This window comes from Cheilinus undulatus, linkage group 11 (assembly GCF_018320785.1).
Source record: "Cheilinus undulatus linkage group 11, ASM1832078v1, whole genome shotgun sequence".
Taxonomy (NCBI): Eukaryota; Metazoa; Chordata; class Actinopteri; order Labriformes; family Labridae; genus Cheilinus; species Cheilinus undulatus.
In genome coordinates, this window is record NC_054875.1 from 43,927,823 (window position 1) to 43,951,009 (window position 23,187).

Here is a 23,187-nt window from a genome sequence, read left to right on the forward strand (position 1 = left end):
ATGGATGTAATCTCTGATTTGACAACAGGTATTTGCAAAGTCCCAGACGAAGTAATCCGTCCAGTCCTCAGCGAGCTGCTGACAGCAGAGTCGGGGCAGAGCGTCTCCAGCGCACAGCATCCAGGTGAGTCTCAGACGCGCTCTAATGAACCAAAATCTTCTTAGTCTCTACTTTACTTCCTTTATGGAGGTAATTATACGGATATGAATGAGCTGGGGAGATGAATGTAAATTTGCAGAGCTGCATTGTGGGGACTGTTTTGATTGATTTGCTTCATTTCAGGCATAAACAAGTTGATTGCCAGTTTAGCCTCATTAGTATTCTGTGCGTAATTTGGATAGTCTCTGCGCTCTGCGTTCTCATCTAGCGTAAAGAGGACTTTTGTGAGTTAAATTGAGTTGTACCTGTTATTTGTAGTTTAATTCACTGTCTTTTTCGCTTGATTTGTTCTCGCTGTTAATTTTCTGATTCTTGGCATCTTTGCTAATTGGGGGAAATGTATGGTTTTAATGACTCTGAGTTGTCAGTGAAGGGTTGAATAAATTTGACAGCGTCAGAGAGCTGCGTGGATGGTCCAAGCTGGATGTGAATGTGCGATCAGTCGCTTGTGTTTTGCCGCAGAGTGATCTTTCAGCTGATGCTGCAGCCAGATAGATGCTGCTGCTGGGAGAGAATAGAGCATCAGTTAGAATGAGATCGACCTTTATGTCTGCCTCCTATCAGCAGTCTTATTGTCCATGCATTGGTGAGTGTGTTTGCGCCACAGAAAAACGCGTGGCTCGCCTGTAAACCAGCATGTAGTCTGCAGAGTGAGGAGTTTATGAATGACTGCTGCAGCTCTCTTTCTGTGCAGATGAGATTTGCATTGCTGTCTTTGGATTTTTGGTGTTTTCCTACATACAAAGTGTTTTATTTTCCTGAAAAAGCATGCATATTTTTCTACATAACAACACACTGCTGCAGAGATGAAAAATCTTGCATGTGAAGCCAGTCAGTGTGTGCACAGAAGAGATTAGAGTCAATGCAGGTTTATATGCAAATGTTATGTTTTCTATGCTGTGCTGCAACATCTGAGTTAATGTGTAAATATACATTTACATAATGGTTAATTAGGTAACTTTGTTGTGTGTAGGCTCTTACTCTGCTCCTCTACCTGAGACAAGGTCATCCAGGTCTCCAGATCAAGAGTTTTCTAATCCGTTATATAAGAGAAAAGAGGGCAGGAAACAAACTGGGTAACCTGCTCATTTGCAGTGCTCCTAATCCCTCTGAGAGCCTTCACTTTGATTGTTCCTGACTTTCTAATCCTCACAGATTATTAATAATAGCAACAAAGAACAAAGTATTTCACTTACAACATTAACCTAAGCCAATCTGTGATGATTGGTTTTGTTAGAACAATTGCTTTTTATAATAAGGAGACAAAAATTAGCATAGTTTTAGAGAACAAATGGGGAGAGCTGCTACTTAATCATGGGGCGACTAGGTCGGCTACCTAACCATAGTTAACCAGGGGACAAACATGTAGACCACTGATCATCAACTGGCATCCTGAGGGCCAAAATACATTCAGAAAAGCGGGAAAAGATGTTGTGATTTGAATTTTATCTTGTAGCTTCAAATTTCTGCAGCTATTAAATCCAACCCAAAAACAATTAGTGTTGAAACTGTTGAAGAATGACTTTCCATTTTTATTTTCAGCCATTATAAGTACATTTTTTTTATTGTTTAGGACTGGCAGAAATGTTCCAAAAATGGCCAGATTAAGTGATGAAAAGGGGTTTACGAGGGGCACAAGGGGACAAAAATTTGCCTGAAAATTGGTGAAAAGAGGTGAAAATGTGGAAAAATTTGTAAAAGAGGAAAAAAAGTGGAAAAATTATGCAAAAATTGGGGTAAAAATGGCAAAAGTGGTGCAAAAAGGTAACAAAAAGGGGTTGAAAAGTGGCAACAAAAAGATAAAATAAAGTGGTACAGAGGGGATAAAACATATAGGAAAGGTGGTCTACAAGGGACTAAAGAATAGAAAAATTGAGTTAAAGAGGGAAAAATAATCAAAAATGGGTTAAAAGTGACACAAATAGCCCTGCCAAGTAGTGGAAAGGGTTAAAAAGTGGCACAAAGGGGCAATAATAGGCAGGAAAGTTGCAAAAAGGGTGGCAAAATGGGCGAAAAGTGGCAACCATGGGTTAAGAGGGGCCATAAATGCTGCAGAAATGGCAGAATGAAGTATCAAAAAGGGGTTGAAAAAAGTGCAGAAAATGAGTCAATACTGGTACTAAATCACAACTGGGGAGGGCCCATTCTCTGAGATTTTCAGGGGCACAGCTAATTCTGCGGGCAGGCCTGTCTCATTGTGGCCTGCTGCATTATAGATAATAGGGATGGATCTCACTGGTAATGACTAAAAATATCCTGCGTTTTGAAAGAAAATTAAAAATACTGATTCAAAAATATGTTAATCAGACCAAAATATTTATTTCATCTTTGCCTGTTTGAAAGTCCGGCCCTCAGAGTCTCTGTCAAGACTAAAGCTGGCCCTCATGAAAATGTAGGCTACTTGATGACCCCTGCTGTAGACTATAGATAACCAGCCAGTGCGGTAACTAGGTGCCAGTCAATCACGGTATGAAGGAATAACAACTAATTATATAACCGGGTAAGAATTATTAACTAACTGCCAGTTAACCAGGGGATGAGAGAGAAATTAGCTACTAGTTAGCCAGCCAATGAAGTCACTAGGTGGCAGTTAACCAGGGTGTGAAGAAATAACAAATAAACTGGGTGAAAGTAAGTAATAACTGCTGGTTAACCAGGGAACAAAGAAGAAGCTAACTACTAGGAGGGAGTATAGGGGCTGCTGACTTTTAGTTTACAAGAGAACATTGGAAAAACCAACTGCTAGATAACCAGGAACAGAGGAGTGAGTTGCTGCGAATTAACCAGGGAATAAAAAAGTACATAGCTGCCAGTTACCCAGGTAAAAAATGTAGTCGCTAACTGCTTGTTAAAAATGAAATGAAAGCTAAGCTAACTGCAAGTTAACCAGGTAACAAAGGAGTAGCTTACTGTTAGTTATATCAATGAACTAAGGAGTAACTCACCATTAGTTAACATGGGAACGAAAGAGTCGCTACCTGCTAGATAACCAGAGAATGAAGGATTAGCTAACTGCAAGTTAACCAGACAGTGAAGAAAGAACTAACTGCTAGTTAACCAGCAGTGAAGGAGTAGCTATTTGCTAGTTAGCCCGGGAAAGAAGTGGTAACTGCTGGCTAACCGGGGACCAAAGAAGAGACTAAATGCTAACGAGGGAGCAAAGGAGACTAACTGAGGGTAAAGGGTGCTAGGAGGTAACTAACCGCCAGTTAACAAGGACACAAAAGTATAATGAAATCTGCTAGATGGAACAAAGGAGTGACTTACTGCTTGTAAACCAGGTGAGTGGTTAACTAAGGAAACTAAGGATTAACTAACTGTTTGTAAACCGGGATCGAACTAGATAACCTTGCACTTTAAGTCCATTGCGTTTGCTTTTCCGTTTATTGCAAAAATTTGTAAGAACATGACAAGATAGAGTCATCAAGCGGGGAAGATGATCTAATAATTCTTTCACCCCTTGAAAAAAGGAAAATAAATCCCTGGGTCCATCCTCTCCTGACAGAGAGAGTCTTATACAGGTAATTAGGTTTTTTGCTAAAGCTCGTGCGTCACGGAGCTGTGCATAGTACAAAATAGCCCGTTGAAGAGATGAATCACTCCTTTTCAATTTTGTGTTTGTTGCTTTATGTGGTTGTGTGTGCACATTAAGTGTCATGGTTAAAATGCGAATTCAGATTGAAGCAGTGGACTCAGTGTGCAATGGCATTGACTTCTTATTAAATTTATGGGGTTCTTCATAGATAAAAGTTGCTAGACTAAGTACTCCATTTTTTGTATTGCATGCTGGGTTTTTTTGTTCTGTTTTGTTTTTCTCTCTGGCTTCCTTCCACCGTCCAAAAAACATGCTCATTACACTGATTGGCACCTCTAATTTGTCTGTTGTTAGTCACAGTATGATGAGAGGTGACTAGTCAAGGGCGTCTCTTGTCCAGTGAAAGCTGAGATCCCCCCGGTCCCCCGTGACTCAGAGCGAGATTAGTCATATAGATAATGGACAAAAGGATGCCAAATCAGTGGCTATTGATTAGTTGCTCATGTTGTGTCCCCTTAAGTAAAGTGGAGGATCATGCTGAGTAGTTACTCAGCTTTTGTGTACCATATTGCAAAATGTTTCCTGGATCTCTGGAATAATTTGTGCCTGAAGAAAATCCGAGGTTCCTCTTGTTTACCTCTCTGTAGGATAGATTGTTTGTCCCACTAATTCCTCCCTGCAGTGTCATATTCCATCACGCGACCTTGATAGAGTATGAGCAGCTAAATCTACCTGTGTACCAGATCAATCATGGATTAATGGGCTAATTCTTTTGTTATCCAGACAAAGACTCACGCCTGTGTCATCTGCTCGCCCTCCATGCAGCAGACAGTCTGAGAGGCAGAGCAGACGGACGCACAGTCCTTCACATCTGTTTTCTCACTCCATAATCCTCCAGGATTTAATGTGTACCATAGAGAGCATGTGGATGTTAAGGCAGTAGTAGTAACACCTAAAGGAACACAGACACTGACTCTGAATCTTTTCCTTTTCTTGTTTTGTAAGAATTCCGTGGTAAAGAGACTGTAAACATGGGGCGTCAGGAGGCCGACCTCGTGTGGAAGAAGGACACGGAAAACATCCAGGAGATTTTTGACGTCATGGACGAGCTGGGATCGTGAGTACAACTCCCTTTTGCAAAAACAGTCCCATTTACATAACATGGAAAGAAAAAAATAGGAGGTTTTATTCATAATAAATGAGCAAACAGAGAAAATTCAAAGGACTTTATAAAGGCAATAGAGAGAATTTGAAAAATAAAAATTAAGGCGATTCTTTCAGGAAATAGTGACATTGGTATCATTTCAAATGCCACGTGTTTCAAAATGATAAAATCTCTATTATTCTAATCGTATGTGTTTTATAAAAATCACAGAAAATAAACGATCCCCAGTCATATTTTCAAGCAAAAGAGAGAAAGCCCTGAGTGAATTGCACAAATATGTTGGCAACATTTGGAAAAGTGGATGAAAGTTGGAGCTAAGAGCTGGTTACACCCACTTTTCACAGTGTTGCCAACATATGTGTGCAATTTACAGTTTTTTACAGTGTGCAGGAGTTTTCTGCAATATTTCATAAGCAAAAACAATAAATTGTCAAGTACTGGGTGTATAGAATTATTTTTTTGTGGTACGAAACATATTGTTTGGTTTTAAGTAATGAAATAAATGCTCCTAAATAAAATAAAAGTACTAAAATCAGGCATTAGGTCTGGTATCTCCAAATTTAATCAACATAAACTATATCACTTTAAAATATTGTCTTCCTCTTTGTGTCATTTGAGTATAGCCTAGCCCCGTCCTAAACTGCGTGCATTAATTATTGTTATTTTGTTGATTTACAGTATAAAAAAACACCAAAATTAAAGAACACAGCATCTATTTGAAGATAAAGGTGCATAATCCATCAAAATATACAGAGAAGTTTTCAAACTGTCTAAATCGCACTCAAACATTGTCAGTTTTATCAGTCCATGCACATGCTCTGCAGCATTACCCCCGTGTGCTGTTTGAGTCCGAGGACAGATTACCACTTTGATTGGATTGGCACGAGGAGGCCGACTTTACTGAAGTCTTAGACAACAAGACGCCTCGGCTGTTAGAGGGTCAGTCAGTCTGGCCGTCCTGACGGCGTCCAGGTGAAGTCAGCTTAGTCGTTCATTCACAAAAACCACATAGAACAGTATTTTTTATTAACCACAGCATTTTATCCTCATTGTCCTTGAATTTTGACATTTAAATATTTAATAGAGCCACTTTAGGTGGTCTTTAATGAAGATGGGAAATGGGAAGATAGGAAGATGGGTGGGCAATGTAGAGGACTGAAGATTCTTTTGAAAAAACTGAAATATATATTTGAGTTAAAATAGTTAAAGGTAAATTATTATGCTAATATATAGAGATTGTAAATTGATAAAAATGTTTTTTAAAAATAAATAAATATCAAATTTACTGAAAAATTAGAAAAGTATGGAAGCCCTTGTGGTCATTTTCTGTTGATTTCAGAAGATCTAAATGTATTTATGTAATTTAGCCCTATCTATCTAAGAATCCTTTTAAAAGATTCCTGGATCCAGATGGTGATCCGGATCAGTACCAAAATGTAATTAGTACTTCCTTATGCTATTTCTGACATTTCCTGAAAATTTCATCAAAATCCATCCATAACTTTTTAAGTTATGTTGCTAACAAAACAAACTAACAAACTAATTAACTAACTGACTAACTAACTAACCCTGCTGATCACATAACCTCCTTTGTGGAGGTAATAACTGCAATTGACTCATTAACATGAGAAAATGGAGGAAAATAAAACGCACATATGCACTGTGTCCCCTAAAGGTTTCAGTATCATGAAGTTGAAATAGTCTGATGTGGCAGATTCTGTCTGTTTTCATGCAGGGTTATTTATCCGAGCTCTGTGATTATGTAGTAAGACAACTGTTTAATTTCTGTAGTTATGTTTTATTTTAAGTTCAGCAGCAGTATTTTGCATAATAATCCTAGACAGTGTCTGTGCAGCATGTTTGTGTGTAGTGAGCTCTCCCTCAGTCAGCGTCTCTCATGCTGGCCTAATTCCTGTCGGGTCAGCGCTCAGCATCAGCAGGTGTTCTCATACTCGCCGTGTGCTCAGCGAGCGGCTGAACAACAGCGGATCAGAGGCCAATGGTAAATAAAGGTGCAAGCAGAGGGAGCACTGCCAGAGTGACGTCTTTGTTGTTTCGGGACAACATGGTGGATGGATCCGGGGCCGAGGGGGCCTCAGAGAGCCATCGTGAGCTGTGATTGGGCTGTGACGAAAATGAGCCCCCCTGGAACGCAGCACCAGGCCCAATTAGTTTGGAGCAATTAGCTTGATTTCCCTAAACACTGAGAAAAACAATTCCAGGAGCTCTGTGGAAAAATACGCTGAAGACACGTGGAAGTTGGTGTCATTTATTTCATTTACCCAGCATCCCTTTAAAGCAGGGGTGGGCAACTCGCAGGCTCAGGAACACATTTGGGCCCCCTCCTGGACCTCGCTTTAACTACTGATAAAAAATAAACTTGAAGATTGATTCAACTGTCATATTTAGAGTATTTTATACTAGTGCTTTCAAACTGGGGGTCCTGAACCCATGAGGGGTAACCAAGGGGTGCTAGGGGGTTTCAAACTTGAAACAAAGAGGGGTGTGTAGTTGTGCTGTCCCTTATGTGTGTCGGTTGAGAATTAAAGGATACCAAAAGTTTAAAACAGAAAGCCCTATCGGCAGGAAATAACTAACCTGACATGCAAGATAGACTTCAAATATTCATAGCATGAATGTATTTGACATTCATCTGGGAAAGCTGCCATGTGAAGCGTTAAGGAAGGGCAGGACTTTTCCAAAAATTCTCGAAAGGTAATTGGAGGAACATTCGGTCCGTCACATTCATGATGGGCAAATCAGAGCAACAAGACAAAATGGCGTTGTGCGCATGCGCTATGCTTGAGCTGACAGGCTACCGCTGCCATAGATTGTTAATGGAGGAGCTCCTCGGTGGACATGCAAATACATCTTCTCTTCTCAAAAACGTCTAGCAAAATTTTCAGTTTGGCTCTTTTTCCTTGCTTTCAAAAAGAAATGGGGTCCAATTCCGATGAGACTGCCGCTTTCAGACAGCTACATCCGAGCTAACAGCTACTGCGGCAGCAGCCATTGGATACACCGGAAAACCCCACACACCTGTGCTGAAGCAGATCAGGAGAAGATTGAAACACCTTTTCTGTCACAGAAAGCTTTCAGTGTTGCTGTCTGCCCTTGTTAAAATGAATAGATGTTGTCCAGTTCTGACAAAAGTGCCGCTGTGGCTAAGTCCGAGCTAATCACTCCACTAGCAGCCATTGTACACAACAACTAACCCCTTACCCATAACTTACACAAACTCATGCAGAAGCAGGTCAGCAGAGAAGCCAACACATCTTTCCCAACATGAAAAGCTTCAGGGTTGTTTTCTTTATTTCATACAGAAACTAGTCTGGTTCTAGTAAAACTGACGCTACACTAAAGCTACATCCCAGGTAATCACTGCAGTGAAGGCAGCCATTATAGACAGCTTTGAGATCTTATTATGTGTGATATCAGGCCTTATTTTTGCTTTTAATATATAGAAATATGATGTTTATCAGGACTTGTCCGGCGAATGTTACTTAATGAATTGTAAATAGGTACTTTAAGATGAATTTTGGACAAATATGCTCCTATAAATGTGTGTTTTTGTAGTGCAACAAGCTTTTAAAGAATGTATGGCTGAAGAATGCTTCAGGTTTGCAATAAGATTTAAAGCAGAGATCAAAAACTAGAGTAACACTTGGAAGCCCTAATCAGACATGATGCAATACATCTTGTTTAACTTGGTTTCCCATGATAACAGTTCATTTCTGCTGATTTTATGGGATTTGGCATATTTATCTTATGTGGATAATGGGGTAACTTTAGGAGATCTCAAGCTAATTTCTTAAGAGATAAGCTGGTTATCACGGGGAAACTGCATTACAGTCCAAAGATAATGATATAAAAAAGTCAAGATCTTGAGAAATTCCCAGATGTCATTTGTTAATCCCAGGAAAGCTGACAAATGTAACATCCATGCATGCATGCTTGCTTTGGGCTTCTGTATTAAATGGCCTCTGTTTGCATCAGAGTGTTTTTGCTTGATCATAATTACTTGTGAGGACGACTACACAGCTGTTTAACCCGTTCACAGGTACACAGTTTAGCTCTCTTTTAGTCTTCAATTAAAGGAAGAAACCCCAAAGGGAGAGCAGATTGCATGGAAACGACTAATAAAGGCTTTCCCATTGGGCCTCATCTCAGTGCAAACAAACATCCTATAATGGTTTCCAGGCAATCAGGATAACAATCAGTCTCTGCAGGGGTCAGCATTGCTCCCAGAATGCCTCAAAATCACACAGCAATTTCAGCTTTTTAGTCTGAGCTTGCAAACTTGCACACTTGAGTCAGTGCCCCGCTGATTTCTGAGGAGCTCTCTGCTTTTGTTGAGTGGAAATGAATCTGCTGGTGGCATTTGCGATCGGGGCTTGATTGATGATTTCTCCTGAGAGTCGCAATAAGCTTGGAGGAGATCATCAGAAGGAAATGAGCTTTTGTAACCAAGGAGAAATCAGCTGAGCGATGGGATGCGGGGGGCTGTGATGATGCTGTGGGGGCAGATTGTTCCTGCCTGCCTCCCTCATCGAGCATTAGGAAGGTTTTATGAGCCCAAGTGTGACAGCCAGAGCAATTTTGCTTTCTAAATGACAAAGAAGACTTGCGAGAAAACATGCAAATGAGTTTCATATCCTGCAGAAAGTATGTCCCTGTTCATGAGCTTAAACTCCTCATCCTTTAGGATCAGTGTCATAACCTTTAAGACTTAGCCCAGGGCAGCAGTGACCCATGTCTGCCCATAGACCTTGACCCTGTCTGCCAGTGACCTGGTATGAAGGAGCTTATTATTCCCTTCTGCACATGCTCAGTCACTGACCTTTGTTCCTGCAGAGGCCTCTGCCCGCCACTCTTTCCGTTGCGTCAGGGATAAAGGGCCTAATCCACTGAGAGGAACAACTATTCCCAGACAGCTGAAGATAGCAGGGACACGGAGCGGCACAGAGGCTGAACAATCAGCAGCGGACATGTGAATAGTTACGCCACAGAGATCTTAAACGGATCTTAATTGAAGCCCTTGATATTTCTATTTCTGCTCTGTGTTCATTTTAAATCTGGGGCTTTCCAAGAGCTCTACATGCAAACCCCAGTTCCAAAAAAGGCTGGGACATTATGTAAAATACAAATAAAAACAGATTACAGTGATTTGCAAATGCTTTTTAACCCCTGTTAAACTGAATACAGCACATAACAAGATATTTAATGGTCAGACTGAAAATTTTCAAAACATACACACATTCTGAATTTGATGCCTGTAAACTGTTCCAAAAAACCTGGGTCAGGAGCAGGGTAAGACTGGGAAGCATACCACTGCGTCCAAGCTCATCAGAGATGGACTAACCTAAAGTAGTGTTTTGCTCCTATGAGTCCACATTTCAGATCAGTTTTAGAGATAATGACTGCTGATTTCCCCTGTGCTAAAGAGGAAAAATGACTATCCATATTTTTATCAACCTGAAGTTTAAAAGCCAGCATAGTGTGGGGGTGTTTAAGTGCCCATTGCATGGGTCACTTGGACATCTGTCATCAGTGAATCACAGGGCTGACACACAGAGACAGACAACCAGGCACACTCACAGCCAATTTAGAATCACCAATCAACCTAAGAAGGTGGTGGGAGGAAGCCAGAGTACCCAGAGAGAACCCATGCATGGACTGGGAGAACATGCAAACTCCACACAGAAAGGACCCTGACCAGGTAGGGGACCAGGAACCTTCCTGCTGTGAGGCAACAGCCCTAAACAAAAGTATAACAATATTTAAAACACATACAGATCATGAGGAATTTAGTCACTTAGTCTAAGGTGCCTTTAGGTGGTAAGGAAGGACATTCCAGGGATGTGGGGCCACAGTTTGTAAGGCCTGATCTCTCCTGGTACAGAGCGTAGTCCTGAGGGGGTGGAGATGGATGCTGTCATAGGTGTGGAGGTTTCTATTGGAGTAGAATGGACATTTGATATTTGGTTCTGAGGGATGTGAGTCATGTTGGAATATTTGATCTATAGTGGATTGTTCGCTGCACTTTTACGCATGATCCCAGTTTATAGAGATGCAGAAATCACCATCAGATACTGCTGATGGTAGTCATTATGCCATTTATGCAGATAAAGCTCTACTTGTTTCACCAGCTTATACCAAAGCATGCTGTTAGGTAGTTGGTCAATACAGCTTAACCTAAAGTACAACAAGCAGGGCCACTTTTGGGCACTGGTTCAGCTCAGTAGGTACAGCAGGCACAGTGGTTACAGTCCTTGGGGCACTAGTTGCAGGATTGTGTATCTCTTCCTTCACTTTCTCCCCTTAATCCCTGTCTCTCTTCAGCTGTTCTATCAAAATAAAGACAAAAAGCTCCCAAAATAATTATTGAAAGCAGTCAGATGGCTTTGTGGTTGGGGCAGCCCAGGTTCGGGTCTGGCTAGTGGCTCCTTTCCCGCATGTCTCCCCCCTGCACCCTCATGGCTATGTCTGCCTCTATTCACTGTCCTTCTCTATCAATAAAGGCACAAAATGCCCCCAACAATATATATCTTTAAAAATAGTCACAATGGATGCTGGTTTAGCTCAGTGGGTGGAGCAGACGACCATATACTGAGTCTACTGTCCTCAATGCACTTGCTGCAGGATCGATTCAGTCTCAACATGTATTTGGCGCATGTCTTCACCATTCCCTCAAGTCCATGTTTCCTCTCTCTCTTCAGCTGTCCTATCAAAATAAAGTGAAAAAAATAGTCATTACAAAAAATCAGGGGAGGTTTTAGGAATTTGGAGGCCCCTGGCAAATATGACCCTTCCTCTTTTGGCTGAAAGCAATCATAGAGTGAAGAAAATACTAAAAGCATCTCTATGCTGGTAGAAAAAGCCAGAGAACTACAGCACATACCCAAATCAGAAATATATATCCAATAGTACTCCTTCATCAGCTCTTAGAAAAGCATCATAACTCAAAATCACCACATCATGATGTTTAAGCATGGTTTTAGCCCAGGTGTGACTTAAAAATACAAAATTTATATACTCACTTTAGAGCAATAGCAATTCTTCACCCACAAATCACAAATTTTTAGTTGTTGCATGCCATTTTACCACCGAGTAATCCTGCGATTCATCGTTTCTGTATGCTTTGATTGGTTGGACCTTCCTGTTGTCCTTCTGAAGCTCTTTTTTTGACAATTAAACTACCATTAGAGGCCTTTTTAGTCACTCTTGGCCCCTAAAAATACGTTTTTAAATCACTGCAAATGATCATAGATGTGTGCTTAATATATAGACAACCTTATGATTGAAGCACACCTATTTTTAGTTTATCTTAAAACTGTTAGAAGCACAAGCTCTCAGGCAATTACTGACCTGTCTTTTGGTTAAAGCACATAACAAATTGTAACTGAAACACTTATTGCTGCAAATCTAGAACTCTGTAAACAAAATGTCATAACAGTGCTAGATTTGTGGTTAGTTTTTATCTTTACTTTGTTAAAGAGCAAAATAAACTAATAAACTTAATCTAGAGCACATTTATCTATCAAATTATGAGATTTATGCAAACTTGCAAAATATTCTTAGTGGATTCAAAATCTGCAAAAGAACTTTTATGTGTTTTCTTTTCATAATCCTACTTTTCTCTCTTTCATAAGAACCAAGTGTTTGTATTCAATATGGATAATTCTTGTGTTTAAAACACTAAAACCAGGTTTAAACAGTTTACTTACAACACTGATGCTGATGTAGTTTAATTCAAAAGCAGATTTCTGCTACTTTAAACCAGAGTTTTAATGTTGTCATCTTTCTTTGAGGCTAATTTCAACTTTTAAACAATATCTAACCAAAGTTCATCCGAGAGAATGACCAGACCAAGTTTTCAAGATTTTTTCATGCTTCTGAAGCCTCGTAGAGAGATGGATGACTGCAAAAAGTCAAGAACAGCAAGATCAAGTAGCTGCATACATTTATGATTACCAGTGCACTTCAGAAACGTCGACCTCTTTGCTCCACATTGATGAAAGTAGGTTAGTGTGACACTCTGAATCACACAGTCAGGCCTTTGTGTATTTGAAGATCAGCTAAAAGATTATACCCACAGGGAAACAGTGAGAAATGGAAGCAATAAACGCTCTAAAGTCTGAGTAGGCCATGGAAAACAAACGCAGTAATAGAGCTGTACTCTGTGCTGTAAAGTTCCTTTTATTTCATCAACAACCCCCACAATAACTCAATCAGGAAGCCTCTTCTCATGTCATCTGTGATTGCTCTCTCCAAAGCAATCAGCGCCTCCATCATCAATAACTCATTTCTGCTGTCTTAATGTGCAGGGGGGCGTTCTCAGAGGTCTACATGGTGAAGGAGAAGAAGACGGGGAAGATGTTTGCCATGAAGTGTGTGAAGAAGAAACAGAAGAGGGACCTGAACCTGGAGAATGAGATCGCTGTGCTGAGGAGGTAATTAACGTTTATGAGGCTTCAGCTCTGATTTCTCTGGGAAGGAATCTTGTTTCATTAGCAGTCTGTTACTGAAATTAAAAACCAGCAGTGTGATAGTGAAAGCCTCTTCTTATTCCCCTCTAACAGAATCAAACACGAGAACGTGGTGGGGATGGAGGATTTTTATGAAAGTCGGACTCATTACTACCTCGTTATGCAGCTGTAAGTTATTACACTTTACATTGATTTTTATGTGAGCTGGCTGATTGATTTTCATGTGTTTTAGATCAAATTTTAACTGTAGTGGTTTGTTTTCCTCAGTGTTTCAGGAGGTGAGCTCTTCGATCGAATTCTGGATCGAGGGATGTACTCAGAGAAAGATGCCAGCAGTGTGATCCAGCAGGTGCTTCAGGCCGTCAGCTACCTGCACCAGAGCGGCATCGTGCACCGAGACCTGAAGGTGAGAATCAGGAAATATAAGAGGCTAATTAAAGGCTAAATAAAAAGTGGTGTTTTCAGCAGTTTTGGGCAGTAATTTTTGGAAATAAAAAACTTGAGAAATAACAAGAGTTATACTAAACAACTATTGGATAAAAAGAAGACTAATTACACAGGGCTTTATATTGAGGGAGCGTGATGCATTTTACTAACTCCAAGAGGATTTACACATTTGTTACAGTAGTTTTACCTGTGCAAAATCCAAAATGTTACTTCAAACATTTTTATAATTTGGAGGCTATATGAGGCTCCTCTATATTTTTGTTTAAAGCAATCATAGCTAGTGAGGAAAAAATTTGAGGACACAGAGCTACATAACTAGAGCACAAAGCTTAATGTGAGTGAGCAGGAGTTACTCCTCTCCTCTTATAAGATTAAAATATGTTTTAAAGTCTTCACATCTCATTAGTTTTGCATTTCTCAGGGTAATATAGAACTTAAAGAACTAAACAATATTCAAATAAAGCAATAATTTACTTGATATATGCACACTGCAGGTGTAATAGCAGGTCTTCCACCACAAAATCAGAATTTTTTAATTTCTTAAATATCATTTGGGGCACAGATGGTTTAGCAGTTAGGTTGCACTCCATTTATGCAGACAGCCCAGGTTCGAGTCTGGCCTGTGGCTCCTTTCTCCACATGTCTCTCCCCCACTCTCTCATCCCTGTTTCAGAATCTATCAACTGTACTTTTCTCTAAATAAAAGAATTAAAAAAAAAAAACAAAATATATCTTTGATTTATTAAATACCATTTTACCACAAAGCAATTGACTTCTTTATGAATTTGATTATCTATATATATGTGTAAAAATATTGATTTAATTTGCAGTAACTTTCTCTATATGAAGGCATACTTGGGTATTTGAGGGGTTTCAACTGAGTGATAGTCCAGGGGTTCTTCCCAGGGATTTCTGTACGATCAAACCATCAGCTATCAAACTCTAATTTGATGCTATTTTATTCACTTTTGGCCCCTTATTTAAATTTGGAATACACATCTTAATTTTTTTTATAGAGCTGTTGATATTCACCTCACATTTGATGCACACCTTTACCTTCATATTGAGGCTTTTTGATGCATGAGGCCCCAGGATATAGCCTTCCTTTGCCTGGTAAAATCACCTTCGTGAACAGGGGGGTCATTAATGCATTACAACATGGCCAGGAGGAGAATCTTTCTTGATGTAGTTTAATTTTACATAGAGCCAGTCCAATTTTTTACTCAATACTAGGTGTGTTTAAATCATTTGGAGACCCCTACTAAAGACTTATATGAGGCACATCCCCATTTAGCTAAAAATCAGAATAGTGAGTAAACAAAATATTTATAAAAAGCGTTCTTTTTAGTTAACAAAGCCAGAGAACTACAATACATAGCCCAATCTGAAATGTAAATTCTCAGCATTGCTGGCTTATCACCTGCTCGAGGAGCATCATAACTCAAACTCACCACATTGTTATATTTTGACATGTCTCTAGGCCAGTGTAACCTAAAAATGAAAAACAGAGCACTGGTTCAGCTCAGCTGAGGGCAGGCACCCATATACAAAGGCTTAAGTCCTCATGCTCTGGTTGCTGAATCAGTTCCAGGTCCTGGTGCTGCCTGATACATGTCTTCCCCAAGCAGCAACCTCTGGTCCTGAAAAATGAAGCCAGTGCAGAAGTGAAAAAATTGCAATACAGCGAGTGTCCACTTGAGGCTGGCTGCAGGAACACCAGAAGTCCCATCTGAACACCTGTTGAGGTGTCATGCACCTCATATCTGGTGTACATCTATAATGCGATATCTTCGGGTGCCTAGGAGCATAGGACCCCAAACGACTGCCTCCCTTTACAGACCTGTAAAACAGCCTACGTCTGTCTCCATTCTTTATGCAACTCTGAGATAACTACCAGCTGGCTGCAGCATCAAAAGAGTGATGTTGTTAGTCTCATCTTACATTTGACTGAAATGTCAAACTATTTCTGCAAGTTAAAATCTTATAGTATAATTTGTTACAATTGCACTTGGATGCTATTTTACAGCAGCACATTTAGAGGGGAACAGCTTTTTCTGTCATAAAGAGTGTTGAGCATTCCTCTTGTCTGTGACTCTGTGTGCAGCCGGAGAACATTTTGTACTTCAGCCAAGACGAGAACTCAAAGATCATGATCAGTGACTTTGGCCTCTCAAAGATGGTGGACAACGACATCATGTCGACAGCTTGTGGCACCCCAGGATATGTGGGTAAGGAGGTTATGTGTCTGTGTAGTGAATTATTTATTGACAACCACAGAGCTGGAGGAATATAAGACACAGAGGGGTGTAACTTGGTCACTGTACAAACTTTATTAATTATTTATCATGTTTTTTAGACTGTTTGACTGCTTGCAGCAATAATTAGAGTATTCACTGTGTTTTCTGTCTTTCAGCTCCTGAAGTGTTGGCACAGAAACCCTACAGTAAGGCAGTGGACTGCTGGTCTATTGGAGTTATCACGTACATCCTGTAAGTGTCAGATTATCAGAAATGTTTGCGCCAAAAGTAGACTAAGAGAGAGATGAGAGAGGCATTTTCACAGATTAGACTCTTAGGTTTTTAAATCAGGCTCCAGTTTTCCTGATGTTTCAGATTAAAAGTCTCTTCTTAACATGTGCATAAATATGAAATACTGATTGAGAGACTAAGCCATAGTACCCCCTAGTGCTCATACATTGAACTGTAGAAATGTGCACATAAAAATGCATGTAGTTACATGTTTTCTAATCTAAACGTTTTTGTTTTAGACTCTGTGGATATCCTCCTTTCTATGAAGAAACTGAGTCCAGACTCTTCTCAAAGATCATGAAGGCTCAGTACGAGTTTGACTCTCCATTCTGGGATAACATCTCTGAATCTGGTAATCATACAAGGATCAAATGCAGAAGTTCTCCCTGCTGCAGCTGCTTTATTTCTGCAAACAGAACTCGGTCGTTGTCATAATTTGCATCCTTTTATCTCCCAACAGCGAAAGATTTTATCCGTAACATGATGCAGAAGAATCCCAGCATGCGATACACGACTGAGCAAGCTCTCAGACATCCCTGGTGAGTGTTTATCCTCAGAATGGAGTCATAGGAGATTAATGCAGATATTTAGTTGTGTTTCACCTCATTTTAATCAAAGTGGAACAAAGGCCTTCCAAAATAAGTAAATACATAAGCAGAAGGGAAAGCTTACATGAGGAATTTTTGGTTCATGTTGATTTTGGTCCCACCTGTGGACTAGAGTTGACCCCAAATAGCAGAAAATAGAAGCATTATTTTGAAAGAGGCTCAGTCTCACAGTCAGACTCCTGATTATAAAACAAGGATCTGTCCATTCCTGATAATGTCTCTTTTTATATTTTCCCCTATCTCTGAATAAATCATGACTCTAATAATCCATTTTGATCATCTCCTCAAGTGTGCATGAATACATTTAAAGTGGGCTTTTCCATTTTGCAAGGCCACTGGAGCCGTTGTATCTCAGTTGGTCTTTAAATCCTTTGAAATTTTGTGTGCTGACGCGGCTTGGGGAGATCTACAAAAAAGCCTCTTGGGTCCCTCCTCTATCTCCAACAGGAAATCCACCATTAATCGGTGCGAGGACCTATTTGTAATTTGAAGGATTCTCATTTGTTATTCTTATTATTTATTTTGCATTTAATTGGAGATTTCAATATCTAAACATACGTTAAAAAGTCCTGAATTTTGGCATTTGCATCAGGCCCAGTGAAAATTTTGGTATTTTATGGGACTTAACAAAAAATTTTGGGAATTGCCTCAATAGCGACCCCTAACAGTTTTCAAAGTTAAAGCCCCCCACCCCCCCCTTGATTCTGTCCAATATCTTTGAAATTTTGTGTCCTGATGCGGGAGATCTACAAAAAAGCCTCTTGGTTCCTCCCCTATCTCCAACAGGACATCCACCATTTTGAAGGAATTATCAAAATTAGGTACTTTTTTTTTTTTTTTTGGCCATTGCAAGGGGTCCTTTGAAGATTAACTCCTCCTACAGTGTTCGCCCAACCAAGCTGAATTTAGGCATACTGCTAGAAGAGATATTAATGATCACAGTTATTCAGAACTTATAATAAATCTTAAAGCGTGGCCCCCAGTGTCAAGGAAAAAAAATCAGAAGTCTGGGAGCATTTTGAAAATCTCAGAAAAGTAAAATGCACCACCTACAACCAGTTCATATACACCGAGATCTGTTTTCGATCATTTTTCTCCCAAAAAGGCATCTTCATAGTGGTCCATATAATGTATATCAAATGTTTAGGTCTTCAAATGTCATGAACATTTAGAAGATTTTGTTGGTTTGTTTCATCTATCATATAGAGTCAGGGTTCTCAGCTAGAGGGTCAGACCAAGATAGTAAATAATTGATGTGTGGCTGGAAAAAAGCCTCCATCTCTTTGTTCAGCCACATCTTCTTGTTCCACCTCAAGGACAAAACATCCCATTTTTATTGAAAAACATTTGGTTTTGAGTGAAAATTCAAAATATGTTTGGTTGTCATTAAATACATGTTGAGAACCATAGATCTAGACTGATTCTTAAAAGGTGCAGGAGTCATTACGCTCCAGTATAGCTTATTTTTAATCTCAGATTTGTTTGCATATTTCACCTGTTTTGTTCAGCTAATTTAGTTTCTGTTTGTTTCTGTGTATTTATTTGTTGTATGTGCAAGCTGTTTCCGAGCCATTTACTGCTGATTGGATTGATAAGAGCTGTTTAAATGGTTAACTGCAGCTTTTCTGTCTGTTGTATATTTTATGCAATTTCACCTAAAGGCACAATGAGACAAGAGTGGTTTGAAACTAGCAATCTATAAGATCTCTTAGCATTACTTAAGTTTCATTATATGCACATGTTCAATTGCAATGCATTATGCCTGTTAACTTAAACAAATTTGATTAAATGATCCCAGATATCAGTTGTTTCTCCCCTAGACTCAATTAGAATTAAGAGCATCAAATCAATATTAGTTTAAAACGTTGATCTGTACTGTTCTACAAACTCAGACGTTCATTCACAAGAACATGGCAGCAGAGCAGTCAGGAGTCCAGGTCAGGATTAACGGAGACCTGGAAAATCATGTAACCGTTCCTGTTTCGTCATCCGTTTCCCAGGATAATCGGAAAGACGGCACGGAGCCAGGACATCTACTACTCTGTCAGCGTCCAGATCCAAAAGAACTTCGCCAAGTCCAAGTGGAAGGTCAGTTCCCGCTGCCGTCTCGGCTTTTGATGTCTGTAATCTCGTTAAGGACCTGCAGTTTATAGCAGATTAATCTGGTGCGTACCTAAATCCTGCCTGATTAAGGACACTTTAATAAGATATTGTTTTGTAATCAAGGCCACTGAGTTTCGATGTAGGGCTGCTGATGTCAGGGAGTAAAGTGGGCTTGATTTTCTACTAGGAAAATGGCGGTAAAAAAAAATCTGTTGACCAGAAAATCTGCTGTAGGTAGCATCAATTTAAGCATTTAAATGTCTCATTATGTGGTAAAGTGGACAAAATGTTTATACTTTTTGATATGAAGAGTTTTAAAACAACTAAATCTCTGTTATTTTAATGATTGATCATACTGAAAAGCATCAAAACTAAACTAAAAACATGTATTTAAAGGCTAGGTGCAAATAAGAGGAATTAATTCTTCAAAAATAACTAGGAAACTCTAGAACCAAAAGTAGCATCTCCATTCAGACACATTGCTGATGTTCTTGTGCAATTGCTAGACATCATGCAGTGAGTATTTCCTGCGATTTCTGGTGGTAAAAACAACAAAATTACCTAATTAAGGTATCTAGGATTTACAAGGGTACCATTTTTACTGGTATCTGCACAAATTTCTGTCTGGACTGCACAAATGCATTGGAAATGGCATGGCTAAAACTTTTTCTGTGTTAACTCCACAGCAAGCCTACAATGCCGCCGTCGCCATCAACCACATGAAGAAGCTCCAGCTGGCTCACTCAGAGCTGGTCCTGAGGCAGGCCAGCATCCCTGACATCAAGGTCATTGACGTATCCTCCCCTGAGAAGAACCACAAACATCTCGATCCTGACAAACTCGACCCAAAGTTGGCGGAAGTCAACGGGAAGTCCCCCGGGAACAACCACATGTCTGTGCCTACGAGCAGCGTCGAATCAAAGAGTCATTACCACACGCTGAAGGCCACTCAGAGCCACGTCGTCCCGCACCACCCTCACACTATCGCCGAGCAGGGCAAGCACGTGTACCACTCGGAGCCCGCCAACCTCAACGGGTTTGTGCACTTAATCTGTTGTTATGATTGTTAAAGGTGTGGAAACAGAAGGACTGATGCATAATATTTCTCTATGTTCAGGTACGGGAAAAACCGTAATGGGAAGACTGTGCAGACTGGAGTTTGCTCGATCATGTGAAGGCTGCATAAAGTTTACATGCAAAACTCGTTTTACTTGGTAGGTATACAAAAACATTAACATTCCATAATAAGACTCAGTTAAGTAGCTCTGTTTTTTTTTACTTTTAAAGTGAAAAGACAACAAGTTTGTATTACCTTGACATGTTTTGACTGCTAACTCCTGCAGTCTTACTCAGAAGGGTCCCAGGATGTTGCTGTGGAGTGTCTTATAGCTTTTTGAGATGAGCATCCCAGTTGTGGGGCAACATGAAAAACCATTCATCCCTGTTCGCAGTCCTTTAAAAAAGTACAACATAAACATACCAGCTGAACCGCATACAAAACTATTGTAAGATATTTTGCATGTCATATGAGAAAACATGCATAGGAGAAATAGAAAGACCTTTTGGCACACATAAGAGGGAACACCAGAAAGAGCATGAGAAGGATCCATCAGAGAAAAGGCCGAACAGGACAATTTAAAATCAGCCATATCAGACCACTGCAAAAAGGAAAATCAATCATGGACTGGTAAAACACCAGGGTTATTTATCCAGAGAGCAAGAGGTACCTTCAGTAGATCAGGGAAGCCACTTAGACTCGAAAACAGGCCCACAGGACTATGAACCGGGACGAGAGGGCTTGGGATGCTGTCCTCAAGTAGATGCTAGACAGCAGGGGGCGTGGCTGTACTGTCATTCAAGACAGCATACCTGCACAAGATCAGCTGACAAGACGTTACAGCAACATCGTTTGACTTTTCTGAGGAAGACTGCAGGAACTTAGCATTTGAAACATGTCAAGGTAACTAAAAACTGTACTTAAAAACAAATAAAGAACACTAAAAGGGCAATTTAGAAATCATTTGAATGCAAGAGGTGATCTTTGAGTGATTATTTGTTGTTGCTTTATGCCGCACCATCATGAGTTTCCTTTCCTTATGAGGTATTTTATTTTTGTGCCTTCAGTTAGTCAAGCAGATAGTTTCAAACCAGTCATGTCCTGTAAACAGACAGCGAATGATGAGTTAGAGTTAGCAACAGGCTGCAGAGGGATGGTCAAATGCAACACTGTCCAAAGAAGGTTAAAGGGAGGAACTCAACTGGGTCCAGTAGCATGGAGGTCAGCAAACATGGTCCAATGCAAAGTTCATTTAATTTCTTTTTTTTTTTTTTTTTTTAAATTTTTGGGCCTTTTTATACCTTTATTGGATAGACGAGGACAGTGCATAGACTTGGAAACAGGGATGAGAGTGGGGAGAGACATGCGGCAAAGGGCCAAAGGCCGGATTCAAACCGGGGCCGTCCGTGTACATGGTGTGCGCCTTAAACTGCTCGACCATCTGCACGCCCCACAGTTTATTTTATCTTATTTTTAAACTTCATATGCACCCTTCTTATCAATGCAACAAGATTAAACATTTTATATATGAGTTGTACACTTAAATCTAGTGTCTTTTCTTTCAATGGCATGTGCCTTTGTTATTTTGGAGGTGCCAATTTGCTCCAAATTTATTTGGAGTCTTTATGCTAATTTAACTAAACTATCTGGCTAGTGAAATCAGACTTTATAGCAGAGCGGTGACATGCATGAAAGAAGCTGAAACTAAGGCAACGTTTGAACCTGAAAAAACTTGTGAAGATACCCTTCAGCACCAAGAGAAAAGGAATGGTAACCAGGAATCTTGCATCAATGCTACTGATCTTATGCACATTTGTGTTCATATTACTAAATAACATCAGGGGAGGGCCCATGCACTGGACTGTATAGGGGCCTAGCAATGTTTGTGGGCCGGCCTGGCTGAATGCACATCACAGCAGGGCAGCAAAGGGGTCTTGTTACAGTCAAAGTCCAATTAAGTATGCAGCTGTATCTTCATTTTAAAGGAAAAGGTTTGGCATTAATTGGATTATGCAACAAAAAAATGTAATGACTTTTCAAAAGATTTTATTCAAACTGTAAGTTTTAAGTAGAAGCAGAGTCTTTAACTTCATACTGTTGGAAACATACTTCTATACATTATGCATGAAGGTAAAACTAGAACTACCACCCCAATTTTACCATATTATGACACAGATGCACTGTCTGTTGCTATGCATGTTTTATTTCATTCTTCTGCATTTTACTGCAGTAAATGTGTGCCTCTAACTCTCAGTGTCATTCTGCCCCCTGCAGGTCAGTGTTACCGTGCCGACTCAGCATGCTGCTGTTTTGTGTCAGCAGGTCCCTGTCGTACTGAGAATGGAGAAAAGTGGTTTATCCTCTGATGGACCTGGACGAGGTCTGGGAGGTCCACTGCAGTCAGCGGGACATTTTATTTTGGAAAGAGTGCCTGTGAAGCTCCCTGACATTTGCACACAAACACATGAAAACACACACAGACGTTTAAACACTTGGACTCTCAGGGTTGGCTTCAGACAGTGTTGACGGGATCGTCTCTGTTTAAAAAGGTGGAGTGACGGTCTCACCTGCTGCTGGGATCCACCTGAACGTGCAGCTTGTTCGCACCGCACCAGATCCTGATCTTTATCATAGCAGAAGAGGCATGATATCAACACCCAGCCTTTTATGTTGGAGAGATTGAATCCTATTAGTGTCCATATATAATGACTATAACCTATTATGTTTAAATTATTACAATTATCTGGCTGGCTTTATTAAATGCAGTAGACAAACATAAAAACTGCATGCTCACTGCTTCAGATTCTCTTATACTGTAAACTGTTGTAAAGTTATACTTCATTTTTGTCAAATTTATTGTTGTAATTGATTTATTTTTCTAAACTTTGCTGCTTCTTTTTAATAATAAACTTTAAAACTATGGATATGTACAGACATGAGTTAAACATGTAAGAAACAGACTGTCACTGACAGTTTAAATGCCACAAGTATATCAAGAACTTGCCAACACATGTTTATCTGATCACATGTCAACGATGTGCAAGAATATAAATGTCATTTATGTTCACTGTATTTGATGTTTTGTTCTATGTGGT

General features: G+C 39.9%; 1 protein-coding gene across 1 annotated transcript; it reads left to right on the forward strand.

Moving 5' to 3' along the window:
- Positions 1-22,433, forward strand: camk1gb (calcium/calmodulin-dependent protein kinase IGb). Its single transcript, XM_041799794.1, has 13 exons — positions 1-124; positions 4,701-4,812; positions 13,188-13,313; positions 13,443-13,517; positions 13,617-13,755; positions 15,901-16,024; positions 16,210-16,285; positions 16,564-16,676; positions 16,785-16,863; positions 18,933-19,020; positions 19,722-20,071; positions 20,153-20,249; positions 22,367-22,433. The coding sequence occupies exons 1-12, from the start codon at positions 1-3 to the stop codon at positions 20,208-20,210; spliced, it is 1,464 nt and encodes a 487-aa protein (XP_041655728.1). The 3' UTR covers positions 20,211-20,249; positions 22,367-22,433.
- Positions 22,434-23,187: the final 754 nt, after the last annotated feature.

What these genes read in the sequence shown, in the direction of transcription:
- camk1gb (XM_041799794.1), top strand. Translation starts at nt 1, where the DNA reads ATGGATGTAATCTCTGATTTGACAACAGGTATTTGCAAAGTCCCAGAC. An exon ending in GGAGTTATCACGTACATCCT is followed by an intron (nt 16,286 to 16,563) that starts GTAAGTGTCAGA and finishes TTTTTGTTTTAG; the next exon opens with ACTCTGTGGATATCCTCCTT. An exon ending in TCGCCAAGTCCAAGTGGAAG is followed by an intron (nt 19,021 to 19,721) that starts GTCAGTTCCCGC and finishes TTAACTCCACAG; the next exon opens with CAAGCCTACAATGCCGCCGT.